Source organism: Apis mellifera, linkage group LG11, assembly GCF_003254395.2.
Source record: "Apis mellifera strain DH4 linkage group LG11, Amel_HAv3.1, whole genome shotgun sequence".
Classification (NCBI taxonomy): Eukaryota; Metazoa; Arthropoda; class Insecta; order Hymenoptera; family Apidae; genus Apis; species Apis mellifera.
In genome coordinates, this window is record NC_037648.1 from 6963079 (window position 1) to 6987874 (window position 24796).

The window sequence follows — 24796 nt, forward strand, 5'->3', positions numbered from 1 at the left end:
TTCAAAAAATTATAGTGATTAATAATGATAAATCAAATTCAATTAAATATTTTTACTTATAATAATATATACATAAAAAATAGAATCATTTATTAATTAATTAATAGTTTTTATGTATAATTCAATAATTGAGAATTATGGTTAATTAATATTGATTTTTTTTAAAGAGATACATCTAACATTATTTTTATATTTTTATCTATTTTTAAAAATTTTTCTAAAATATCATATTATATCATTAAACAAATTGATATTATTATAGTCATTCAATAATATGTGATTCTTTCTAGATTTTCAAATTTTTATTCAACTTTCAAAAACGGATTTTCCTCTAATTTTTTATTCGACTTTCAAATTATTTGAATGTCAAAATTGTTTTAAAAAAAGATTTTACTATATTAATTAATTCAAATATTTATTTCAATTATGTAATATTATTTATTTAAATTAAAATTCAAGTGACTATTTCATGTGACTATTATTTAAAAAAAATTTTAATTCTAAAAAATTCTTACATCACTTGAATAAATAAAGATTTTTATTTCTATTTATCTATTTTAAAATATTTTGCTCTGTTCATTAATGACAAAGTCAAAAAAAAAAAACATGTTACATAGTTATCTCTAGTTACAAATAATGCAAACGATATAAAAGGGATTAATTTATTTCCAGCTGATTATTACGCTCGTTCGAGAACCGTCTGGCCGCGAGGACAGACATTGACATTGAAACATATGCACGCATACCCATACATATTATAACGAGCGCAAAAGGATGGCCATTAACTCAAACGTATGCAAAACACATATACACGCGTTAGACATCGTCATAGAAAAAAGGATTAAGGTGCGCATGGGCGTATCTATGACGACGATTGACTCCTACTACGACCTCTAGTCATTTCTAACAATCCATTACAGCGTTATCACGTCGCGACCAGGAAACCTCTGTCTGTGAAAGTTCCGTTCAGAAAGTCTCGTGTTTTCGCCCACCGGAAACAAAATTTCTTTCAATTTACAGTTGACAACTTGTAAACAAAATTTTCAGTGGAACTAAATGATCAAGTGGAAAGAACAAATATTAAGAAGAAAGAGCTTTCTCGTGTATTTATCATGTAAGTTCGTAGACGTTGCAATTGTGCAATTGTGTCGAAAGTCATGAATGATCAAATCTATTTTTTTCTTTGAAAAGTTCTTTACTTTAGTGTTATATGTATTATTATTGTTATTCATTTTATCAATTTTTATCTTAACTTCAACTTTTTACAAATCAAATGATTAACCTCAATCGAGTTGATCATTCGATTTTTTAATCATTGCACATGATAATTCTATTATATATGATTCAATTGTTGAGATAATTGTGGTGGTTTGTGGTAACAAAACGATTTGAAATACGATTCGGATTATAAAAAACTTTTAATTCGTTTAGAGAAGAATTGAAATCATGTCATGATGATCTTTCCTGTCGCGTGATTTGCTTTTCCCGATCGATGTCCTTTCGATAGAATGAGATGCGATTGATATTTCGATAAAAAAGTTTCGAAAATAATTCTTTTTTGATTTTCGTTTTTTTATATGGTTTGAAATTATTAAATTGTGAATATTTTTTATCCGATTTTTATTTTTGTAGAAATCTGAGAAGAAATTCTTTAGAAAAGAAATTACAATTTTAATTTTATTTATGTTTAATTTTTATTTAAAAATGTAATATTCGTAATAAAATTGTATTTTATTTACATTATATACAGATTTTTGATTGAGTAATTGCTACGAATTATTGATAGTATCAATAAATAAAGATAATTTTACTTCTCTTTTACTTGTTCATCTAATATTATAATATAGCTTTTTATAAAATTTTTTATAAAAAAATTGTTAATGAAATAGATAGAAATTTATTTTGTCATTAAGTCATTTATTTTTCACATATAAATATTGTGGTGTATTTTTTTTAAAAAGATAAATGATATGATTCATGATAATGATTTATAAATAATTAATAAATTAATGTATGGATCGATGAAAAAATATTTAATATATGTACAAATTATTAAAATATTAAAATAATTTATCAAATTTATCTATTTATTTACGTTATTAAATAGGCCAAAAGGTCTCTCGAATACAAAAAACAATATAACAAAGACAAGATGCAATAATAAGCAGATAATTGTCATACTCGTTTTCATTCGTTTGCAGATTTAAATATATTTACTTTACGGGAAAGAAAATCAATAACATAATTATTATCTTACTTGGGTAATAATTCTGTTTATGGAAGAGTTTCTGTTAATGAGATTTTGCACACGTAATGTAAAACTTTAAGGAATAGAATTTTATTTTCGAATATATTTTTAAAATATATATTTAAAAATATAATATTTTAAATCTAAAGGAAATAAAAACAAATGTGTAATCAAATTTAAATTCAGATTTCTGATGATTAGATAGATAGTTGATATTTATGCATTTTTATAAAATTTCATCATATTAATAATATTAAAATATAAAAGATTCAATAGAACAATATATTTATATTTTCATTTATTATTTATTATTTATTATATTTATTTTTGTTATACATATATACAGAAAGAAACAAATCAAAGAATACTACAAGTTCATAGAAAATTTGATTCAGAACATTTTTTTTAAATATTGTAAGATTTCTATGACATTATATTAGAAAATTATATTAGAATGAACAAACAAATAATGGTACAAAAGAACCAAAATTGATACATAGATCTCGTATATAACATAGAAAAATATATTAATATTTTCGTTCCCCTGTAATTTATATATATATCATAAAATAGTAATAAGCATTAATTAGTTCATATTGATCTGAAAGTGAATATAAATCCAACAATATATTACAATTATTCACTTTATATCTAAATCTGAATTATAGATGCAGAATATATTTATATATGTAAACAACATTGAGATATGCAATAGTGAAATATTAACAGATATATAAATATTAGTTTTTATTATTTAGATATAAAGATTATAATTCAAATTCCAAAAAATAAATATTTTATTATTTAATTTTGAAATATTTATAATACGATATATATTTACAATTTAATACCTTAAAAAATAAAATGGAATATATTTCAAAACTTTATTCATAATTTTATATTTTAAAATATAAATACTATATAAAATATGTAATATATAATATGTAGAAATATTTAAAAAAAAACAAATTTTATTATTCTATCTTATATATTTCTATCTATCTTTATATACTTAATCAAAGTTACATGAAATGTAAATTGATTATAATATTTTTAATATTTATATTATTATATATTATATATTTATAATATATTTCTTATAATTGCACAAAATTTTGAGAATCAATCAATTGTAATTTTTTTGCAGATCACTGAATAATTTTCACGCAAAATCGTTCGCGCTGAAGACGAACATGTTCAAAAAATAGCCAATGAAAGAAAATGCATTGAATCTCGTATATTGAACGAAAATTCAACTATATGTGGATAATATTGCTATTGACAATCATTTTGAAGATTTTTCTGAAAAAACTGCGACAATTTAATCAAGTAGTAATAGAAACACGACGAATCGAGCTTTTACCTGTTCTTGAATATCGATTTATCGGTCTTAGATAACCTAATTGATTTGCTTCTGTGAGAAATATATCATCGATTCGGTTTTTAAAAAAGTGAAAAATCTTAATTGAAAGTTGTTTCGAAGAAAGAAGAATTAAAATCTATCAACAAAAAAAAAAAGTTTTGTGAATAAAAAAGTTTCTAATGTGAAAAGTAAATTGTTGATTGTGATAATTGCTTCTCGAAGAAACGTGTCCAAAAAAAGGTGAATTAATTAGTTGGAAGAATGTGAGTAAATGGCCGTGGTAGGATCTTGGCATCCTTTGAACGACCTACTATGGGCATTTGCCTGGACACTGGTAAGTACTTATTGAAAATATTGGCACTTTGATCTCAAAATTATATGTGATTCATTATAGATAGAAATTAGAGATAATTGAAATTTGATTTTCAGATATATGAAATTCGTATTCGAAACTTTATAAAATCTCAAATCTTTTGAAATTCTCGAAATGGTTATAATTTCTTTTTCATATTTTTTTTTTCTTTGCCAAGAAATATCTTTTTTTGTCAAAAATTTCATTTAAAAAAGTAAAATCTTAATAAATCTTGATTTTTAAAATTTTTTAAATTCAGATATAAATAGAATTCATTTCAGGAAAAATTTCACTTTTGACATTTTCACGTGTTAATTAAACATTGCTATTAAAGAATTCTTTTAACAAAGAATTTCTTCTCTTAATTTGGAAATCTGTTACATTATGAAATAGAGACTTTAATAAATAGGTTAAAATGTTTTTTAATTTTTTGTTTAATAGATCCAAGAATATTATGATATAATAAAAAAATAAAAATAGTAGATTACATAAAGTTAAGTTTCTTTATTATGAATTAATTTATTATTTCCTATTTTCTTTATTTTTTTTTATAAATAATATAAACTGAGAATTTTGTGTAAATTTATTATTTTAAAATACTTAAATATATAAAATATATATATATATATATATATATAATATACATATAATATATATATACATATTATTTTATATATATATATATAAATATAATATACATATAATATATATATAAATATATATATATATAAAATATATATATATATATAAATTTATTATTTTAAAATACTTAAATATATAAAATATATATATATATATATATATATATATATATAATATACATATAATATATATATACATATTATTTTATATATATATATATATAAAATAATATATTTATATATATATATATATTTTATATATATATATATTTATATATATATATATATATATATATATATATATATATATATATATAAATATAATATACATATAATATATATACATATTATATAAAATACTTAAATATATAAAATATATAAAATATGTCTATATTTATAAATAATAAATAATATATTACTATATTATTATATAATTTAACTAGATATATATTATAACTAGATATATATAGTATATTTTTTATTCAATTTTTTCTAATATAAAGAAAATTCAATATTGGTATATGTATACATATATTATTTTCTATGTTTCTCAATTTTTCTATTTTATATAAATAAAAAATCAATAATAGACAATTTAATTGTTATGTACCAAATAAATAATAAATATGGTAAAAATTCCAATAATTCAATAGGTATAATTTAAACTAATAATAAAACTATCAATATATATCGACTATAAATTATGTTTTTAATAAATAAAATTTCTTATAGAAAATATATGTATATATTTATATATTTCATAAGAAATATATAATATTTTTATAGAAAAAATAAATGTTTTATTGTGAATAAGCACAAACATTACAAATATATTACATATTTTTAAAGAATATAATCACATTTTTATATTTATTTAATTATTCTTATGTTTATATTTATATTATCTACCTTTAATTTATTTTATTTTTTATAATTTATTATTTATTATTATTTTTATTTATTTTATTATTTTAAATATAATTATATTTACATAAACATTCATAATCATATCATCAATTGCATTTCTATAATTGCATCATTATATTTAATAATAAAAAACTTTGATTAATCCGATATTATTGCATTAAATTTTAATAAAAATTAGAATAATAAAATAATAATTAATATATATTTAATAATAAATATCATAATAATAATAATAATTATAATAAATATATATTAATATATATTTAAAATATATTTAAAATATATTTATTATAAAAATAAATTAAAATTTTAGTATAAAAAATATAAAAAAATAAATATAATGAAATATGAAACAAATATAATAAATCTTTATAATATAATAAATTTATTACTATTATATAATTTATTACATCAATATACAAATATAACAAATTTATTTATTATTTGCTATATGATATAAAAGATTAAAAAACTTTCACTTTTTTAACTTTTAGCCTACAATTTATATTGCATACTTGACTTATCTTAATTAATCAATATTTAAAAAAACAATATCAATATTTAACTTTAATACACTTAAAAGATACATTTTATGTATATTAAAAATTGAATTTCATTTAAAATACTTTAACTTGCTAGTTTTTTTTATTTCTTTTTCTTGTTTATCGGAAGAAAACAACACGATAAGGTGACGTTGAACGTTTGACTGTCTGATGTATGAACTCGTCAGAATCAATATGAATTAAGTTTTCATATCTAAGTCCAATGATGTTTTAGTATTTCCTCTTTATTTTTAGCATTCTAAATCATTGCAAAGTCAAATTCTTGCATAAATATTAAATAAGTAAAATTTAATTTATGATTAATTCTAAGTGACAATATCAACCAAAAAATTATATCTTAAGGTAATATTGTTTCAAATTAAGCATATATAAAATAAATACTTGTTTTTATAATTCAAATTTCATTGTAAAATAATATAGAAAATAATATATATATAATAATAATATATAAATAATGTTAGGTTAATAAAAAATAATTAGAGTTGAGATGTTCGAAATCTTAAAATCATTTTAAAATTTTAATATCATAAATTTTAATGTTATTTAAAACTCTCAAAATCAAGAATAATTTGTATAAATAATTTATTAGAATATTATAACAATATAAATTTAATTAATAGCAATAACTTAACTTGTGCTTAAAACTCATTTTAATTGATTTCATTATAATTGGAATCCATTACAATATAATTATATATATATATATTGAGATATAAAGAAAGAAAAATTTCAAAATTTAAAAACATGACTATTACATCCATTGATTGATTACGAATTTGAGTTTAAATAATTCTAGAAAACAAAATATAACAAGAGAAGAAATAAATTATCTTTTTTATCTTTAAATTATAATTGAGAGTATTATCTCTATAGTCTCCAATTTTTATCTTTATTATGATTAAATTATAAATTTCACAATTATTCTTTTAATAATTACAAAAATAATAAAAATAACTCTCTGATTTCTATTTAAATAGTTTTATAAAAAATAGCATAACATTTAATGAATGAAAATTTAAAATTTATCATGAAAAAAATATCTAAATATTATTTATGTGAAATATATATATATATATATTTATATAAAATGATATAAATTTTAATTATTTTTAATTTTTATATATGTGAAATTTAATATTTAAAAATTATTTTATTTTAAATATTTCTAGTATCTTACCATCATTTTATTAAAAAAAAAATATTGCTTTTTTTTTTTCCTTTTTCATATTTTAGCCTGATAATATTTTGATAATTCTGATATTAAAATGATCGTCTTTTGTTCTCTATTTAAAATTTCTAAATTCATTTTATTTACAAATTTTATTTCTAATAGTAAGTGACATATTTTAATCAAATAAAATTTAAATCAATAAAATTTCTCGTACATCATTTACATTATACATATTTAAATTTATTTAATTTAATATAATGTTATTTTCTCTTTCTAAAATAATATATGTGAATTATTTTAATATAGAAATAAAGAAAAAAGAAGTATATCTTTTATTTTCATCTCATTTACATTTATATTTTACTATTTTATCTAATTAGAATTCTTTATATTCTATTGCAAAACAACTAAACAGCATTTTTAAATGGATGAAACGTAAAACATGATGACTTAGCAAAATATCATTTCATTTTCACCATATTAAGTCACAATACACGTGTGACCCACATATACCTTGTACTTGACATTACATACATGTATTATTCGATCGATAAAGTCTTCCAACGATTTCCCAAAAGAAAAGTAGAAACTCATTTTTGACATGAATTAGATTTTGATTTAGACAAGAAGAAGATAGGAAATTATACATATAGCTTAGATTTATAGATAAATATATATTCATATACGTGTATATGTATATACAAGACATATATTTGTGGAATACTTTCGAAGAATTAACTCAAAAATTGATATACAAAAATAAGATTTATTTATTGAATTACGAAGAATTGAAATTAGACGAAATAGATAATAAGATATAAATAAATAAAATATCGCTTTATCTAATATAAAAATAAGTTGAATTACTTATAATTTGATAAATAAATAAATCAACAATTTTGTATATCAATTTTTGTATTTATTTTGACTTTTATAATAATCTTTCAAAGATATTTATAACTTGTATATAAAATATTTTATTACTTTTTTTTATAATTCATTATAAATGACATTTTAAAAAATTTCATATTAAATAGATTTTTCTATAGTGATTCTTCATATTAAATATAAGAAAAAGAAAATTTTTTAATTATTCAAACAAATAAAAAAAATGTAATTTAAAAAATTTTACGGTAATTTTAATGAACATATATCTTTTAAAATATTGATAATTTTTAATGCAATTTTATAAATATGTAAAATTACATATATCTTAAAAATTTCATTATAATTGTACTAAATGTAATTATTGTACTAAATTTAAATAATATTTATCAATATATATAAATAATAATAAGAAATGAGATTTATGAAAAAATGAGACAATTAAAAATGATTATTAATTACAAAGTATCTTAAATCTTAATATTGATAAAAATTTTAGAAATGTTGATCTTCTGTTAATTATAAATATTTTTATATTTTTATATATATAGCTTACAAAATAAAATAACAATCCAATCTAAATTGTTGATATTTAATATCCATATTCCAATGATACCAATTGAGTATTAAGCAAATATGTTTCTTTCATTATATGCAGTTTCTTTATATTACATAGATATATTTTCTTTACAAATCAATGAGACATGCCATAGACTCGACGATTTACGTGGAAATGAATACCTTGATGGTAACAAAGAAATTTCTATAGTCATGAGTCATGTAACGAAATCAATATTACAAATATATAAGTTCATGACGTTCGTCGTTACCTAAACAAATGTGTTTATATTCCTTTCTAATAAAAATAACAAAATTAAAACAATTTAAATTAGATTTCAGGCATAATTTTCTATTTTTCTGTTTATTTCACACGTTATTAAATTTTTGTTAAAATATTGTACTTATATAAAAATTTTAAAACAATTAATTTTTCTTAATCTTTTTTATAGCCTAACTTGAAAAAATTTTTGGCAAGCTAATAAATAATAAATTTTTAATATTATCATGATAAATATAAAACAAAGAACAAGTAACTTCTTTGTGTTTGATATTAATTGTATTAAAAATCTTCAAATAATTATTTTCTAAATTATTTAATTTAAATTTTTTATAATTTTCTGTCGTACACAATTAAAAGTAATTAAATTATATATTATATATATATTAATAAAATATTAAGAAATTAAATATTTAATAGAATATATAAGGATATATGTATATACTATATATACTAAATGTGTTGTCTATGTTTGAATGAAATAAAATTTTTAAAATTTTAAAAATTAGAACGAACAAAAAAATTAATATATAAAAATATTGGTTCAAGTTTATTTATTAAGTTATAAATTAATTTTGCATTAAGTCAAAGATAAATATGACAGACATAAAGCCATTTCATTATTTTATCTAGTAAGTAAAGAAATTATTAGTAAATGTATATACATTATATATATTATAACATATACAATTAATGAATAAAACAATTTATATAAGATTTAAGAAATTCCTAAATCTATTATTATAAATTTACAGACAATTTTTAATCAAATATTTCATATCTATTTTTTTAATATTACGAAAAAAAAATTTGATGTTTTTCCAATTTTTTTTCTATAATTAAAATATTTTTTATATTTTTTTCCATTTCATAATACAAGGAGAATATTCATTGTTCAATTACTCGTTATCTGCTAATGTTATCAGCAATTATTAATAAAAGTATATAAAAAATATATATTATTAATAATATTATATGTATATTATTGCCATCAAATTAAATTAAATTCAATTTTTTTTTATCACAACGAGCATCACAATTTACGAAAAATTTTTTATACCGAAAATAATAAATATAATAAATAATAAATAATAAATATAATTAATGCATAAAAATATTTTAAAATGTTATCATTAAAATCTACTTCTGAATTTTTTTCAGAAAGTTGAATATTTTTCTTAAGGAAATCTTACAATCATAAAATTTTTCTTAATAAAAAACTTTTATTAAACCTTATATACAGTTTTGAGCATAATTTTTAATTCATATCTCCGATCACTATATGTGTTTTTCATCTTTTTTACAGAAACACATCGTTCTACTGGCATGTGTTTCGTTCATTTATGGACACATAAGTAAATAAATAGATGCTTCAACATTAGTTTCTCTACAGTACAAAGAAGACCATAAGACCATAGTTTATACACAATTTACGTTTACAGTTTAATCAATATTGCGAAATAATAGAGAGAAATAACATTACATTATGTGACACAATATTCTATCATGATAAATTTCACATTTGAAATGAATATTCAAATGATAATTATTATATTGTTACATAATATACGTCGTAAAGAATATCGATCAGTAGACAATTTCTTTTAAAATGATAATTTTTAATCAATCTAGAATCAATTTTTAATCAATCTAATCTTTCAAATTAATAAATTTATTTTATTTTAATAGATTGTTATGTAATGTATATAAATTTTTAATCACGGATTAAAAATCATTCGATATATTAATCAACAATCATCGATATATTTTTTTAATTATTATCTTATTATTTTTTATGAAATTAATAAAAAAATAATAGAGTAAAAAGTTTTCTGATCAAAACATCATTTGTAAAAATAAAAACAGTTAGACTTATAAAAAGTTATATTAGAAGCTGTATCACATATTTTTTTCATTCTTTATAAATTTTTTTTAATTAATAAAATTTTTTATTTTTTTTTAATAATATAAAACCTTTTTTTATTTTTGGAAAATTAATAATATTATTATTTAATTGAAATATCAAAATTAAATATCTAAAAATCTAAATATTTAATAAATTATCTAAATACGTATTGACTTCGAAAAATCTAATAAATCTAAACTAAAATTCATTTAATGTAAAAAACGTAAATAATTTCAATATTTCAAGCAATATATAATTAATAATAATTAAAAATTACAAAATTTAATTTTAAGTTTTATAATAAAGAAAAAAGCATTGAAAAATTTGTATTAATATATGCTTTTAAAATACAATCATTTATATATAATATATTTCGAACAATTTTTATTTATTGTATGCACTTAATTATACTTATACTATACTTCTTGGAATTAATTTAATTGATTTTTACATATATATGCTGTGCTAATATAGAAATATTAGAATAAATATATTTATGAATAATTAAATACGACATATTGGTTTATGATCAGATTTTTTTCGATTTCAATAATCAAGAAAAAAAATTATTTATATATTACAAAAATTGTTATTAAAATTTTTAATTATAATACTTTATATTTTTATTATTTTTTTATTTGATTTATTTGATTATTTAAAGTTACATATATATATAATTAAACAATGTTATTTTCACTTTTCAATTATCAAGAAAAAAAATGAAATATTTACAATATGTATATTGCTTTATATCGACATATATTATATATAATATTTACATGTTCATAAGAAGATCTTTTTTTAATTATTTTTGGAGGATTGATTGATATAAGAAAAACCATATCATTTTTTAACTATAAATTGCATGAAGTGAGAGGGAGATAAAGTGAATCTATATTGTCTCCATCAGATTTTGTCAGCTCTCTGTCTCATATTCATTTAATGTAAATTTAATAAATAAGTTTCGATCATTATTTTTGTATAATAATTTTTATGTTTGTTTTCGTTTTTAGAATCCTTTGCGAATATATTAGCACTTAATTTTATTTCGCTGGAATTATATTAGGAATAAAAATAATCTAAAGTTGGAAAAAAATTTATATTTCTTAAAAATTATAAGATATTATTTAAGAAAAATTTATTAAAATTATCAGATTATTATACTTTATTATGCTTTATTATATTTCTAAAATAGATCTTGAGGCTAATCTTGGCGCAATTAAAAAATATTTTCTTATATTTTCTTTTGAGAAAAACTGTATAATTATGATCGCTAGCTTTATATTAAAAAATAGAAAACTTTAAAAAAAGAGATTTATTGGCACGAATAAAAATTGCCTCTTAGATATTAATTTCTTTAATATCGATTACATTTTTCGCTTAAAAAAATATTTATTAATTTATTAATAGAAGAGAAATCATTTTCAAGAATAAGGAAGAAAAAAAAATGAGAATGAAAGAGAAAGAGTTCTTGATCATTCAATGAAATTTTATAAACGTGTAAAAAAATTAATAAAACAGCAAAATTGAATTTTCGAATTTTAAGATGTTTTCACAAAGAATTTTGAAGAAATTGATAAATGGGATATTACTCAATATAAAATCGATATCGCTCTATTAAATAAAAATCATAATAGTCGCAAAAAATTGAACGAATTATCAAAGAATTAATCTTTGTTGATCGTGCTTTTAAAAAAGAACATAAGGTTTTGTATCGATTGTCGTTAATTGAACAAAATAAAAAAAAAATTCCTTCTTTGTCCTTAGAATAAAGAATATATCTTTTTCCATTTAATTTTCCATCATCGATTTACAAAGCATTGCAGATTTTAATAAATGGAAAAAATAAAAAGAAAACTTTTGCATGAAAATAGAATTATAGTAGTTTAGTTTGAAATATATAGTAGTATAATAGTGTAGTTTGAAATAATAATTTAATTCGTAATGTTTAATTTCTGTAACATTTCTATCACGTTTAAACATTCTTTATTTAGATAACATAATAATTTTTGAAAAGATAATAATGATAAAGGAATAATATGAAAAAAATGACGATAATGAACAAAATGAAAAAAATAATGAATTTTAAAAAAATATTCTTTAGTATTTAAACAAATCTATTTATAAACTCGAAAAAATGCAATTTCTTTGAAGAAATCGAGTGTTTACATATTGTTGCAGAAATCGGAGTGAAAATAAATTTGGACAAAATCAAGGTAATCCAAAAATGATTAATTCCAAAGAATATGTCTTAGTTGAGAAATTTTCTATTACTTGTTATAAAAAATTTATCAAGAATTTATATATTTTCGTTAAATTATTATTAATGACTATCATTAATATTTAACATGTAAAATATTATTATATACTATATTTCTTTATAGTTAACATTAATAATAATTGGGTTTCAATATTAATAAAATAAATAATATTACAATTAATAAGAAGATAAATTTAATATATATTTAATATATATTTTGATTAATGATTAATAATAAACTAAATAGAATAGAATAAACTAATAAAAATTGCTAAAATCGTATCATTTAAAATATTTTACATCATTCACACTTTAAAATTATAAAATTTTGCATTAATTTTTTAAAATATGGATTATATTGTTAGATAATAATCAATTAAAAGAAATTGATTATTTAAAATTGATTAAATTACATTAAATTTACCTGATTTTTTTTAAATATTTCTTATTTATATTATATAAAATTTCAAAAGTAATACACTGAAATTTAAATTAAAAGAATATAAAATTTTCGTATTTTTTTCATGATTATTATTATATATGATATTTCAAAAAAAATAAGATAATAATAAAATAATAAGATAATAACATAATAACATAATAATAATATTTTCAAATAAAATATATTTATATAAATTATATAAATTTTTTAATCCATAAAACTTTATTGAATTATATTTCTTTTTGCTTTTCGAATTTAAAATCCTTTCAGTCCTTTGATAATTAAATTCTAAAATTTTTTTTACAGTATAAATCCAAATATTCTTATCTTTGTGATAATAAAATAGCACAATTTAGATTTTTATATTTTAATTCCATTACAATTACAGTTATAAAAATAATTGAATAATTTTTAATTATATATTTGCATTTTTTAATATCATTAATAATTTTCAATATTTTTGTAAATTTTTATATTTTCTAGCTTTTAAAAATATCTTCATTTCATTTTAACCTTTTTTTTTTTAATATCACTATACATAAAATAGATATTTACAATAATATATATATATAGATATGAATTTCATACTTCAATAATAGAAAAAATATTGAATAGATTATAAAAAAATATATACTTCTGTTTTACATCTTTATTTATTTTGATAATACATAGATAGAAAAATATTTGAATAGTAGAATAGATTGAATAATAATAGATATAGATAAAGTATAGATATAGTAGTAGATATTGGATAGATAGTAGATATAATACAATAGTTTAGTAGTTTTCACTATTTGATAGTAAAATTTTCAGATAAAATATAAAAAGATAAAATATAAAAAGATTATTTTCAGATAAATAATAAAAAGTATTTACGGATAAATCTTTGAATATTGAAGATTTTATATATTGAATAAAGAAAAATTATAAACACGTATACAGAATAGGCATATAAATATAATAAATAAATATAATAAATATGTTATTCAATTTGTAATCGTTAATATGTAATCAAATGTAAATAAGCTTGGGTGATATAAATTGTCACGCACTAGTGCATGCAATATAGAAATTAAATTATTCAAAATTGTTTTCTAAATAACATTCTGTCAAAAATATATATTTTATGTATTCATAAAATATATAATTAAATCTTCGAACACAAAAACTTTTTGCATATGAATTTTCATTTTTTAGAACAAATTTAAAAATTTACTAAATATATTTACATTGATATAATAAATATATAAATTATAAATATATATAAATATATATAAAAATATATATATAAATATATATATATATATATATATATGAATTTCTTAACGATATTTTAAATCAATAATAAAAAATAATAATAAATAATAAATAATAAATCAATAACAAAAATAATTTATGAAATTGAACTATTTTCGAATATATATTAGATATAATATAATAGATAGATAATTAATATAGATAATTAAATAATATATAGTATAGTTAATATATATATAGGTATAATTAATATAGATAATTAGTATAATATGAATAATTACATTATTAACTTTTTCTATTATTGCTTTAAAAATAATATAAATTTAACTTTTTATAAAAAAAATATAATTATAAATAATTAATTACAAAAAATAAAAGTACCAATGCATTAAAAATGAAAAAAATACTTTGTTCTATTACTAAATTCCACGAAAAAAGAATTTCAACTGTTTAATATCATATAACTAATATAAATAATCAAATAGAAATCTTTCCTGAACAAAATAATATTTAAATGAATATAATTATTATTATATGTTTTATGGTGTTGAAAATGAAGTAAATCAATATTTATTATATAACAAACAATTAATAATTAATAATTTGTAAATAAGTTGTATATAAATTAAATTTTAATAAATATAACAATATATATTTTATTAAATTTCTAAATTACAAAATAAAAACTTGTATTTATTATATTTCAAAAACTAGTAATCCTTTCAATTCGTTAAAAATGTAATTTATATCATTTATCTTAATTTATATTATTTGCTATATAATTTGGAAGTAACATGTTACTTTTATTAAGATAAAATTATTAATTATACATCGAATAATTACTTTAACTTTATAAGAGGAAATAGAAGTGTTATATACAATATATTATATATAATACATTATAATACATTATATATACATATATTTTATAAATTATATTAATTATATCATAATTCAAGCAATAATTAATTATTGTTTAAAGAAAAATATATTTAAAAATTAAAAATCGATATTTATTTGTTTAAAATTAAAAAATAAAATTGTTTCATAAATCTTTCATCAGTCTCAAATAGATGCATTAATAACAAAAATATTTATTACGTTTTATTTTAATCAAACGAGAATTTTTATTACAGACCAACAAAATGGATCGCAGGTGTTCGAGGAAACTGATGCTCGAAGCGCAGGAAAATGGCGAGGAGAGGCTGGCCTCTTATCAACTCCTCCAAACGGGTATTTTCCGCAACAGAACGTTGGTTCAGTTAAATTCGAAGTTCCAAAAGTACCTGTTATATTTGTGCTTGGTTCGTATTCTACGTAGAGTAAATATATAAAGAGTACAACATTTCTTAGAAAATTAAAAAAATAAAATTATATCATATTAATGTATAATATATTTTTATATATTCAATATAAAAAAGAATACATGTTTTTTTTATAAATTTTAATATATCTTAAATATTTAAAATTTTAATATGTTTTATATATATACCAAATCGATTCTTTTTCAAAAATTTTTTATTCAAAAAAATTTTATATTAGAAATAAGAACATAATAATTTTTATATATTATTTTTACATGATTTTCATTCTTTTTTTAGGTGGACCCGGTAGTGGAAAGGTGACACATTGTGATAATTTAATGCAAGAGAAAAAGGGCATAACACACATCAATATGATGGATCTTCTTCAACAGTATGCTTTAGGAAATGGTATATTTATATAAATATATGTATATTAATTATAAATTATTAAATCACGAAGAAAGAAATGTTATTATTAAATAAATTAATAAATATTATATAAAAATGTATATGATTAAAACTATTTAATGATAATTAAAACTATAATGGTTCATAAGAAATAATTTATTACGCAAATTTCAATAATCTATTATAGAATATACTAATGATTTTTTTAAAAATGAATATTTTTAATATTTTTAATGTAATTCTGTAAATTCTTATTTTTATTTATTATATATCTCTTAACACACTCTTAATTTATTCAAAAATTAAAATGATTTTTTATTTAATTCAATTGAAAATCATTTTATATTAATAAATATTAATATATCAATGTTGTACAATTATCTCATATCATCTTATATTAATATTCTTATTCTTATTGTTATATTCTTTATTTTTATAATAGATATGCAAGATTTCGGACAACTTAGCAGTAAAACAGTTGCGGAAGTTCTTATGCTCGAAATAAAAATGTCTCCAGGTTCCAAAGTCTTTCTTGTTAGTGGTTATCCACGTAATATGCGCGACGTAGTCGAATATGCCGAAAAAGTAAGTTCCTAATATTTTAATATAAACAATATCATATGTTTTAATATTTATTTAATTTAATAATTAGTTTTACTTTAATGTTCATTTTCTATTTAATAACATTATTTAATAAACATCAAATTCATAAACTATTATTTGAGATTAACATTAAAAATTAAGATTAAGATTAATAAATTATAATATATATTTAATATTAAATAATTAAAAATTAGAAAATTTGATTTTAAATTTATTATAATAAATTTTTATTATTATAATAAAAAAATATATATGTGTGCATTTACGTTTATAAAAAGTGTAATATACTGAAATATCTTTAAAAAGTCGATTCTAAAATTAAAACAAAAAAAAAATTAATATATAAAAATATTAGCTAAAGTTTAATTATTTATTAAATTATAAATAATGAAAATTAAATAGAAATATTTATAGACAAAAATGAAATCGCTCTGATATATTTTATTTTATAAAAAATTGAAAATATTTTTTTATTCAGATCAAAATTGTCAATGGTGTAATTCTCGTGTCCTGGAGACAAGAGATTCTCGAAAGGCAAATCGATTTCGGAGCACAGCTCGGACAAGTAGTAATTGAACTTGCAAGGATGGAACTTTATAACTTTTATAGAAATGTTATGCCCGTCGCGGAATATTTCGATCAAAGTGGTATGTTATTAGAGGTAAGAAAAGATTTTTTAAATGATCACATTATTTTTATTATTATTGGATCAATTTTTTAAATTTATTAACATAGGTAATATAAAATTTTTAACATGATAATATTTGATTTCTTCTATCTTTTTTTTCAATAAATTTTTTTATTTTTTAATTATCATTTTTATGTAAATAATATAATATAAAAAAGAATATTGTATTTTTTCATAATTACAGGTAAATGGAGAAAGAAATCCAAATGAGGTTTATGTGGATTTTCGTGAGGCAGTTTTCAAAGTTTTAGGTTTATCAAATGGTGAAGTACGAGATAAAAACGTCCCTCAATCATTAGAAGCAGAAGTACGTTACTATCTTTTAATAATAATAATTTATTTCTTACCAATTATCAAATAACTTTTATAATCTTTTGATTTTCTTCTATCTAAATATAGAAAATTTACAGATAGATAGATTTCTATTTACTATATTACATAAAAATAAAAATATTGAAAAAAATAAAGTATTATATACGTAATTCATTCGTTTTTATCAATTAAAATTAGAATTTGAAATGAAATTTTAATAACTTCCTATTCATATTTAAATTTTGTTGCAAATAATTTTATATTATTTTTTTTTAAATAATATAAAATATGATTTATGTAGAGAAATTTTTATAAATTTTTACATTCAAAAATATTAGTATATCGAAAAATGTAATTTAGTAACTTGCAGTGAATAACAAATTTACATTATTTTCTTTATATATATTTTTGAATATATTATCCATGTCATTTAATATTTATAAACGTATTTTAAATAAATTCAACTAGAAAATGAAAAATACTTATATTTTAATATATTCGTTTCTTATGAAGATTACATAAAAATTTGAATTATTCAATGAATAATAATTAAATTTCAGGTAGAAGTGGAGAGAAGAAAAGAATCTATTCCAAAATCACCATCTCCTAAGAAGGAAATGGTATCAAAAATAACACAATTACCTATCACTGTGAATGTCAAATCTACAAAAACCGCAAATAAACCTAGAAAAGGATTACCTGCGTTCATCTGGGTTATAGGTAACTATAAAAAAATAGTTGAAATAATACTCTTTCTTTTTGCTTATGATTTTAATAAATAAAGAGAATGTATTAGTTATTTACGCATTCACATAACTTTCTTATTTCTAAAAAAATAAATTAGCAAAAAATTTCAAAATTTGTGAACTTTCCGAAATTTTTATCACATTTTATATAAATATAATATTCGAAAATTAAATTTAAAAAATAAAATTAAATAACAGAATATTATTTCATATTTATTTACATTATATTAACATCTTATATAAAAAGTATCATTTTGATATATTCAAAGATATTCAAGTTAAATATTATAGACTATATAGAATTATATATAATTATATATAATTATATATATTATATTATATAAAATATAAATTATCAAAATGTTCTTAAAAATTTAAATGTTCTTAAAATTTAACTTTAAGAAGAAATAGAATCGTTATATTAATACAAACAAAGACTATTTCGAAATGGAAATTAAATTTAGATTAATTAACTAATAAAATTTTTATAAATACGATCCAATAATTTTTCTTTTACAAAAGTTGGCTCAATTGTTAAGATCATCTTATTATTAAATTTTTCTATTATGTTATACTTTTGGTATTTCATTTTTTTTAGGTGGTCCAGGAAGCAATAAAGAAAATCTATGCACTCAAGCTGTTCGTAACATGCCAGGTTGGGTTCAAGTTAGTATCGGTGGTTTATTGAGAACAATGGCATCCTCGAATACCATTGTCAATGAAGCTATTGTCTCTGGAGAAATGGTATCGCAAGATATTGTGATGCAACTAGTAGAACAACAGATTATTTTAAATCGAGACACCGATGGTATAGTTATAGACGGTTATCCAAGGGATTTAAATCAAATTCACGAATTCGAAGATAAGGTAATTTAAAATAAAATAAATCATGTACATATAGTGCGTTCCAATAATTATTATTAATAGCTTATGTAATACTTTGCTTTTATGGTATAAGATTTAATATTAAACATTCCGTGATTAAGTTTATTCGAGTTTATTTTCAAAAATGTTATCAGTTTGGCCAGCAACCACCGTTAGTATTACTGGATTGTTCAAAATTGCAACTCGGCAGAGGAAGATTGGATGATAATGTATCTGCATTTAGAAAAAGATTAGAACTCTTCCGCGAAATATCTTTGCCTATGTTAAAAGCTTTGGATAATGAGAATCGCTTAACAATTGTAAGTACAATTCAATTTATTTAAAATATTTTCCTTAGAACTTCTAAAATAAATTTTCCAGAATATATATATATATATATATAAATATATACATGTTAATATATTCGTATATCAACTTTTATATCTATTTTGAAGTTTCTAAAATCAATTCTCTTATAATTATATTAACATTATATATAAAATTGAGAATTAAACATTTTTTCCATTCTTATTATTGATTGTGAATGAAACTATGAAAAAATAATCTTTAAAATATATCTCTAAATTATAAAAAATATCTTTTAAAAGATTATTATCTGATCATTAACTTATTGCAATATTTGAAATAATTTAATATCAATTATTATATATTTCATGTATCACATATTATACAAAATATTATACAAAATTATACAAAATCAAAAGCGCTAAATAAATAGTTTTTTTTTAATGTTAAAATAATTAATTTAATATTAAAATAATTAGTATATATTTTATTTTAATTTAAAAAAACAAGAATATAAAATTTTTCCATTGTACAAAAAAAGAGAAACAAATAAAATTACAATCTAATCTTTGTCTAATATATTAACTTTAATTAAAATTAAAATTAATTAAAATTAATTAAAATTAAATTATACCAACATTGTTTTTTGAAATCTATTTGAATGTTTTTTTTTTTTTTTTTTTTTTTTTTAGTTCAAAATTTACTATACTCAAAATTCTTTATTTGATAATATATTATATATCTTATATATTAGATCGCAATTTTTAATTCACATTATAAAACTACTAAATTATATTATATTGTCAACTATATCAATATTATCAGTTATTATTAGAGATATGAATTCAAAACTGCAAAACTCTACAAAATTCAAAAAGTTTTATCTTTCAATCTCAAAATTTTTCGTTATTTTTATGATTTAAAATTCGAAATTTCGAAATTCAAGTAAAAAATAATTCATATAACTTTAAAAAGGAAAAGATGTAAGTTATTATGACAATATGAATTTATTTTTATTTAATTAGTAAATTCAATTTTATTTAAAAAATATTATATAAAAATGTATGTAGGAAAAAAACATAAAAATTTATATTTTTGCGAACCAAAGATAATATATTGTTCAATTTGAATTTAAAAAATTTCAGAAATTTCAAATTTTATCAAGAATTAAACTTTTTAATTCTTGATAAAATAATACTATTTCATAAAAAACAAAATTAAAAAAAAAAAAAAGAAGTAAACATTTTAGATTTCGAGAATTTTTTTCTGTGTTTCGAATTTTGAAAATTTCGAAAGTTTCCCAAAGTTTCGAATTCGAATTTTATAAATCAAAAATTTGTTTTCAATTTATTGTAATTATTATTTAAAATATTATCTGAAAATAATTATATAAAATAATTATATATTAAAATGTTTTAAATATAGATTGATGGCGACACCGATGTACCAAGTGTACAACAAGAATTTGCAGCTGCACTTTATCAATTAATAATACAAACACGTCGCAAAAAAGAAAATGATCCACATGACTCTGAATCGCAGATAATACAAGATAATGAAAATAACACAAAATCAAGTGTACTAATTTCTAACAATAGAAATGAATCAATTATATCAAATGGTATTTCTAAACAGATAATTGATAGTAAATCAAATATGAAGAAAACAACCAATACTATAAAGAATATGAATGGGATGAGTATACATGGTAAACAATATTTTTTATTTTTAATTTGTAAAAATATTCTTTATAAGGCCAATAAAGTTGTTATTTATTAAATAAATTATGAAAGAAGAATAAATAAAAATGATAGAAGATGAATAAAAATTTAAATAATTAATATTAAATAATAATTTGAATAATAATAATAATTTGTATATTGTATATTATATTGCATGTATTATATATGATTTGAAAATAGAGACATTTCAAAGATTTCAAAACCATTTTAAAATTTAAATTGAATTACATATTTTTTTATATACTAATAAATATATTTTCTTATATTCTATTAAAAAATTAATTATTGAATATTAAAATAAATACATACTCTTATTTTAAAATGAAATATTTTTTATAAAAATTAATATTTAATAATATTCAATTTTTGCAATTATAATAAAATTATATATATGTTATATAATTATTAAAATTGGATATACTTGAACTAATTAATTGTTATAATATAATTGCCATATTAAATAAGTATAATGATACAAATATTTTTTATATAAAATATATTATTATATATCTAAAAACGATTAGTTCAAAAAATATATTGAATTATGTAAAATTTAATTGTATGAAAAATGAGTACAATACATTACTTACTACTTATTTTACGCTTTTCTTGCAATCTTAGAAATTTAAAATTTTAAGTAAAATCTCTAAATTAATAATTTTTTGCTATAAATGAATAAGTAGTTTATATAAGAATAAAATAAATGAATTAATGATTAATAATTATTAAAAAATATCTATAATTCCATTTAAAAAACAAAGTTAATATTCATATATTTTCATCTAAAAAAAATTTAAATTATATATTTTTCAAAACGAAATAAATTCTATTTGAAATATTTTTTTAAATTATTGATTCTGCATTATGAAAACTACATTCACATAAATTTTAAAAATAAATTAACATCATTTAGAAAAATATAAAACTGATATTTTTGTTATAAATTTAAATTATAGAAATTTTTTTAAATAAGAATCTTTTTAAAGAATTAAATAAAATCAAGTATCAATCATGTTGCATCAAATTAAATGGTATAAAAAAAAATTGAAAATATTTAAGTAGAATAAAAATATGGTTTAATTAATTATTCACGATACAAATTTCTATTTACAGGGGCAGCACGAATTATAAATGGATTAAAGAATAATACGAAACATGCTCAAAAAAATGGTGTTGAATATGTGCAAAACGGTATCGCGAATGGCGCTGCACACATGCTACAAAATGGCGTAGCACATTTGGCCAATGGAATTGTGCCGAGTAATAACAAGATTGCACCAGCAATCCAAAATTATTTATCAAATAACACAGATGCTGTGAGAAAAATGTACAACGAGGTCGAAGGTTATCAACAAAATTTACACATATAAAAGCGTAAAAATCATCATTCAAATGAAAAGAAAAAAAATAGAAAATATTTTTAATATTGTCCTATCTTTTTATAAATTAAATCGATCATGTTAATATTCACGAAATTAAATTATTTTACGCTTGTACTCGAGGTTCCTCTCTAATGAAACATGTAGTATAATATTATATAGCATACTTATTCATATACAACATATTATATTATACGGAATGTATTCGACATTTCCTGATAACCTGTTAGAGTGTAATCAAAAAAAAAATAAGAAAACAGTATTGTATAAAATTTCCTTTTTTGATCTTATAATATTTTATTATATAAAATTTTGTATAAAAAGAATTAAAGAAAAATTATAGAATTTTAAAATGGAAAAAAGATCTTAGTGTTGAAAGTAAGTTTTAGAAACAATATCTCTAAATTATTACGACAGTTAACATGTATATTTTTTATATATGATGTGAAGTTCTTTTAAAATTGTCTATAATATTTAAAAATTTAATATTTTTCCATTTAGTTTTTATTATTATAACAAAAATTAGACAATAAATTAATTAATAAATAGAGAAATATAATAAATAAAGATTTGTTGTCATTTTTTATTATTTATTTAATGCTTATCTTTGCTTAATCTATTTATATTGAACTATGTATTATCTTATACTATGTGAAAAATATATTTCTATAGAATTTTATTTTTATTAAAAAATGAATTGAAAAATGAAAAAAATATATATAATCAGATTATGCTTAAATTTGAAATAAAAATTAAATTATAAAGAATAATGTGAAATATTTTCATAACTGAAAAAAAATATATCTACATAATTAATTTTTTATAATACTAAATATAATATGTATGCAATTATTTTATGAAAAATAATAATGAAAAAACTTGTCAATTAAGTACTAGTCGTATTATATTATTTCAACGTAAAAAATATAATGAGTATACAGATAAAATCGTTTCATATTTTCAATAAAAAAATTAATATTCCGATATTTATTATTGAATTTCTATTTTGTGTGAAAAAATTATTTAAATATCGTATTACTTATAATATGAAAATATAAATTGAACATTTCATTATGTAAAATAAAAAATAATATAAAATTATTTTTAAATTTTATTAGTAAATTATATACAAAAATATGTAAAATTATTTTTAAATTTTATTACTAAATTATATACAAAATTTATATAATATAATATGATTATATAATAATAATTATTTAATTAATATCTTATATAATATTAATTAAATATATAAATATTAAATAATATTTATTTAAACGAAAAATATTATATTATCCTACTCATATTCAGAATAATAAAAATTTTATAAAAAAAAAATAAATTTTTTCTATGAAAATATTAAATTATATAGTTTAATATTTAATATTTTATTTAATAATTCTATATTTAGTTTTAAAACATTTTGATATAACAAAATAATTTTGGCGTTTTATTTGTATATTTTTAATAAATTTTTTTCTAACTAGTCTATATTTGCAATCTACAATTATTGTTTCATATTTTCACATATTGTAAACAACGAGATTTAAATTATTATTAATTACTATTAATTACTATTAATTAATTATAT

The 24796-nt window shown here is 17.8% G+C and overlaps 1 protein-coding gene across 1 annotated transcript; it reads left to right on the forward strand.

The window, feature by feature from the left end:
* Nucleotides 1-889: 889 nt before the first annotated feature.
* Nucleotides 890-23454, forward strand: LOC100578112 (adenylate kinase isoenzyme 5). Its single transcript, XM_006572315.3, has 12 exons — nucleotides 890-1114; nucleotides 3396-3945; nucleotides 15990-16157; nucleotides 16455-16565; nucleotides 17008-17150; nucleotides 17647-17829; nucleotides 18041-18163; nucleotides 18729-18888; nucleotides 19513-19781; nucleotides 19934-20098; nucleotides 21510-21792; nucleotides 22940-23454. The coding sequence occupies exons 2-12, from the start codon at nucleotides 3924-3926 to the stop codon at nucleotides 23194-23196; spliced, it is 1884 nt and encodes a 627-aa protein (XP_006572378.3). The 5' UTR covers nucleotides 890-1114; nucleotides 3396-3923; the 3' UTR covers nucleotides 23197-23454.
* Nucleotides 23455-24796: the final 1342 nt, after the last annotated feature.

Excerpts from the sequence above, each read along its gene's own strand:
- LOC100578112 (XM_006572315.3), top strand. The coding sequence starts at position 3,924 with ATGGGCATTTGCCTGGACACTG. Across the intron at positions 17,151-17,646 it reads TAGTCGAATATGCCGAAAAA|ATCAAAATTGTCAATGGTGT; the intron begins GTAAGTTCCTAA and ends TTTTTTATTCAG. Across the intron at positions 19,782-19,933 it reads TTCACGAATTCGAAGATAAG|TTTGGCCAGCAACCACCGTT; the intron begins GTAATTTAAAAT and ends AAATGTTATCAG.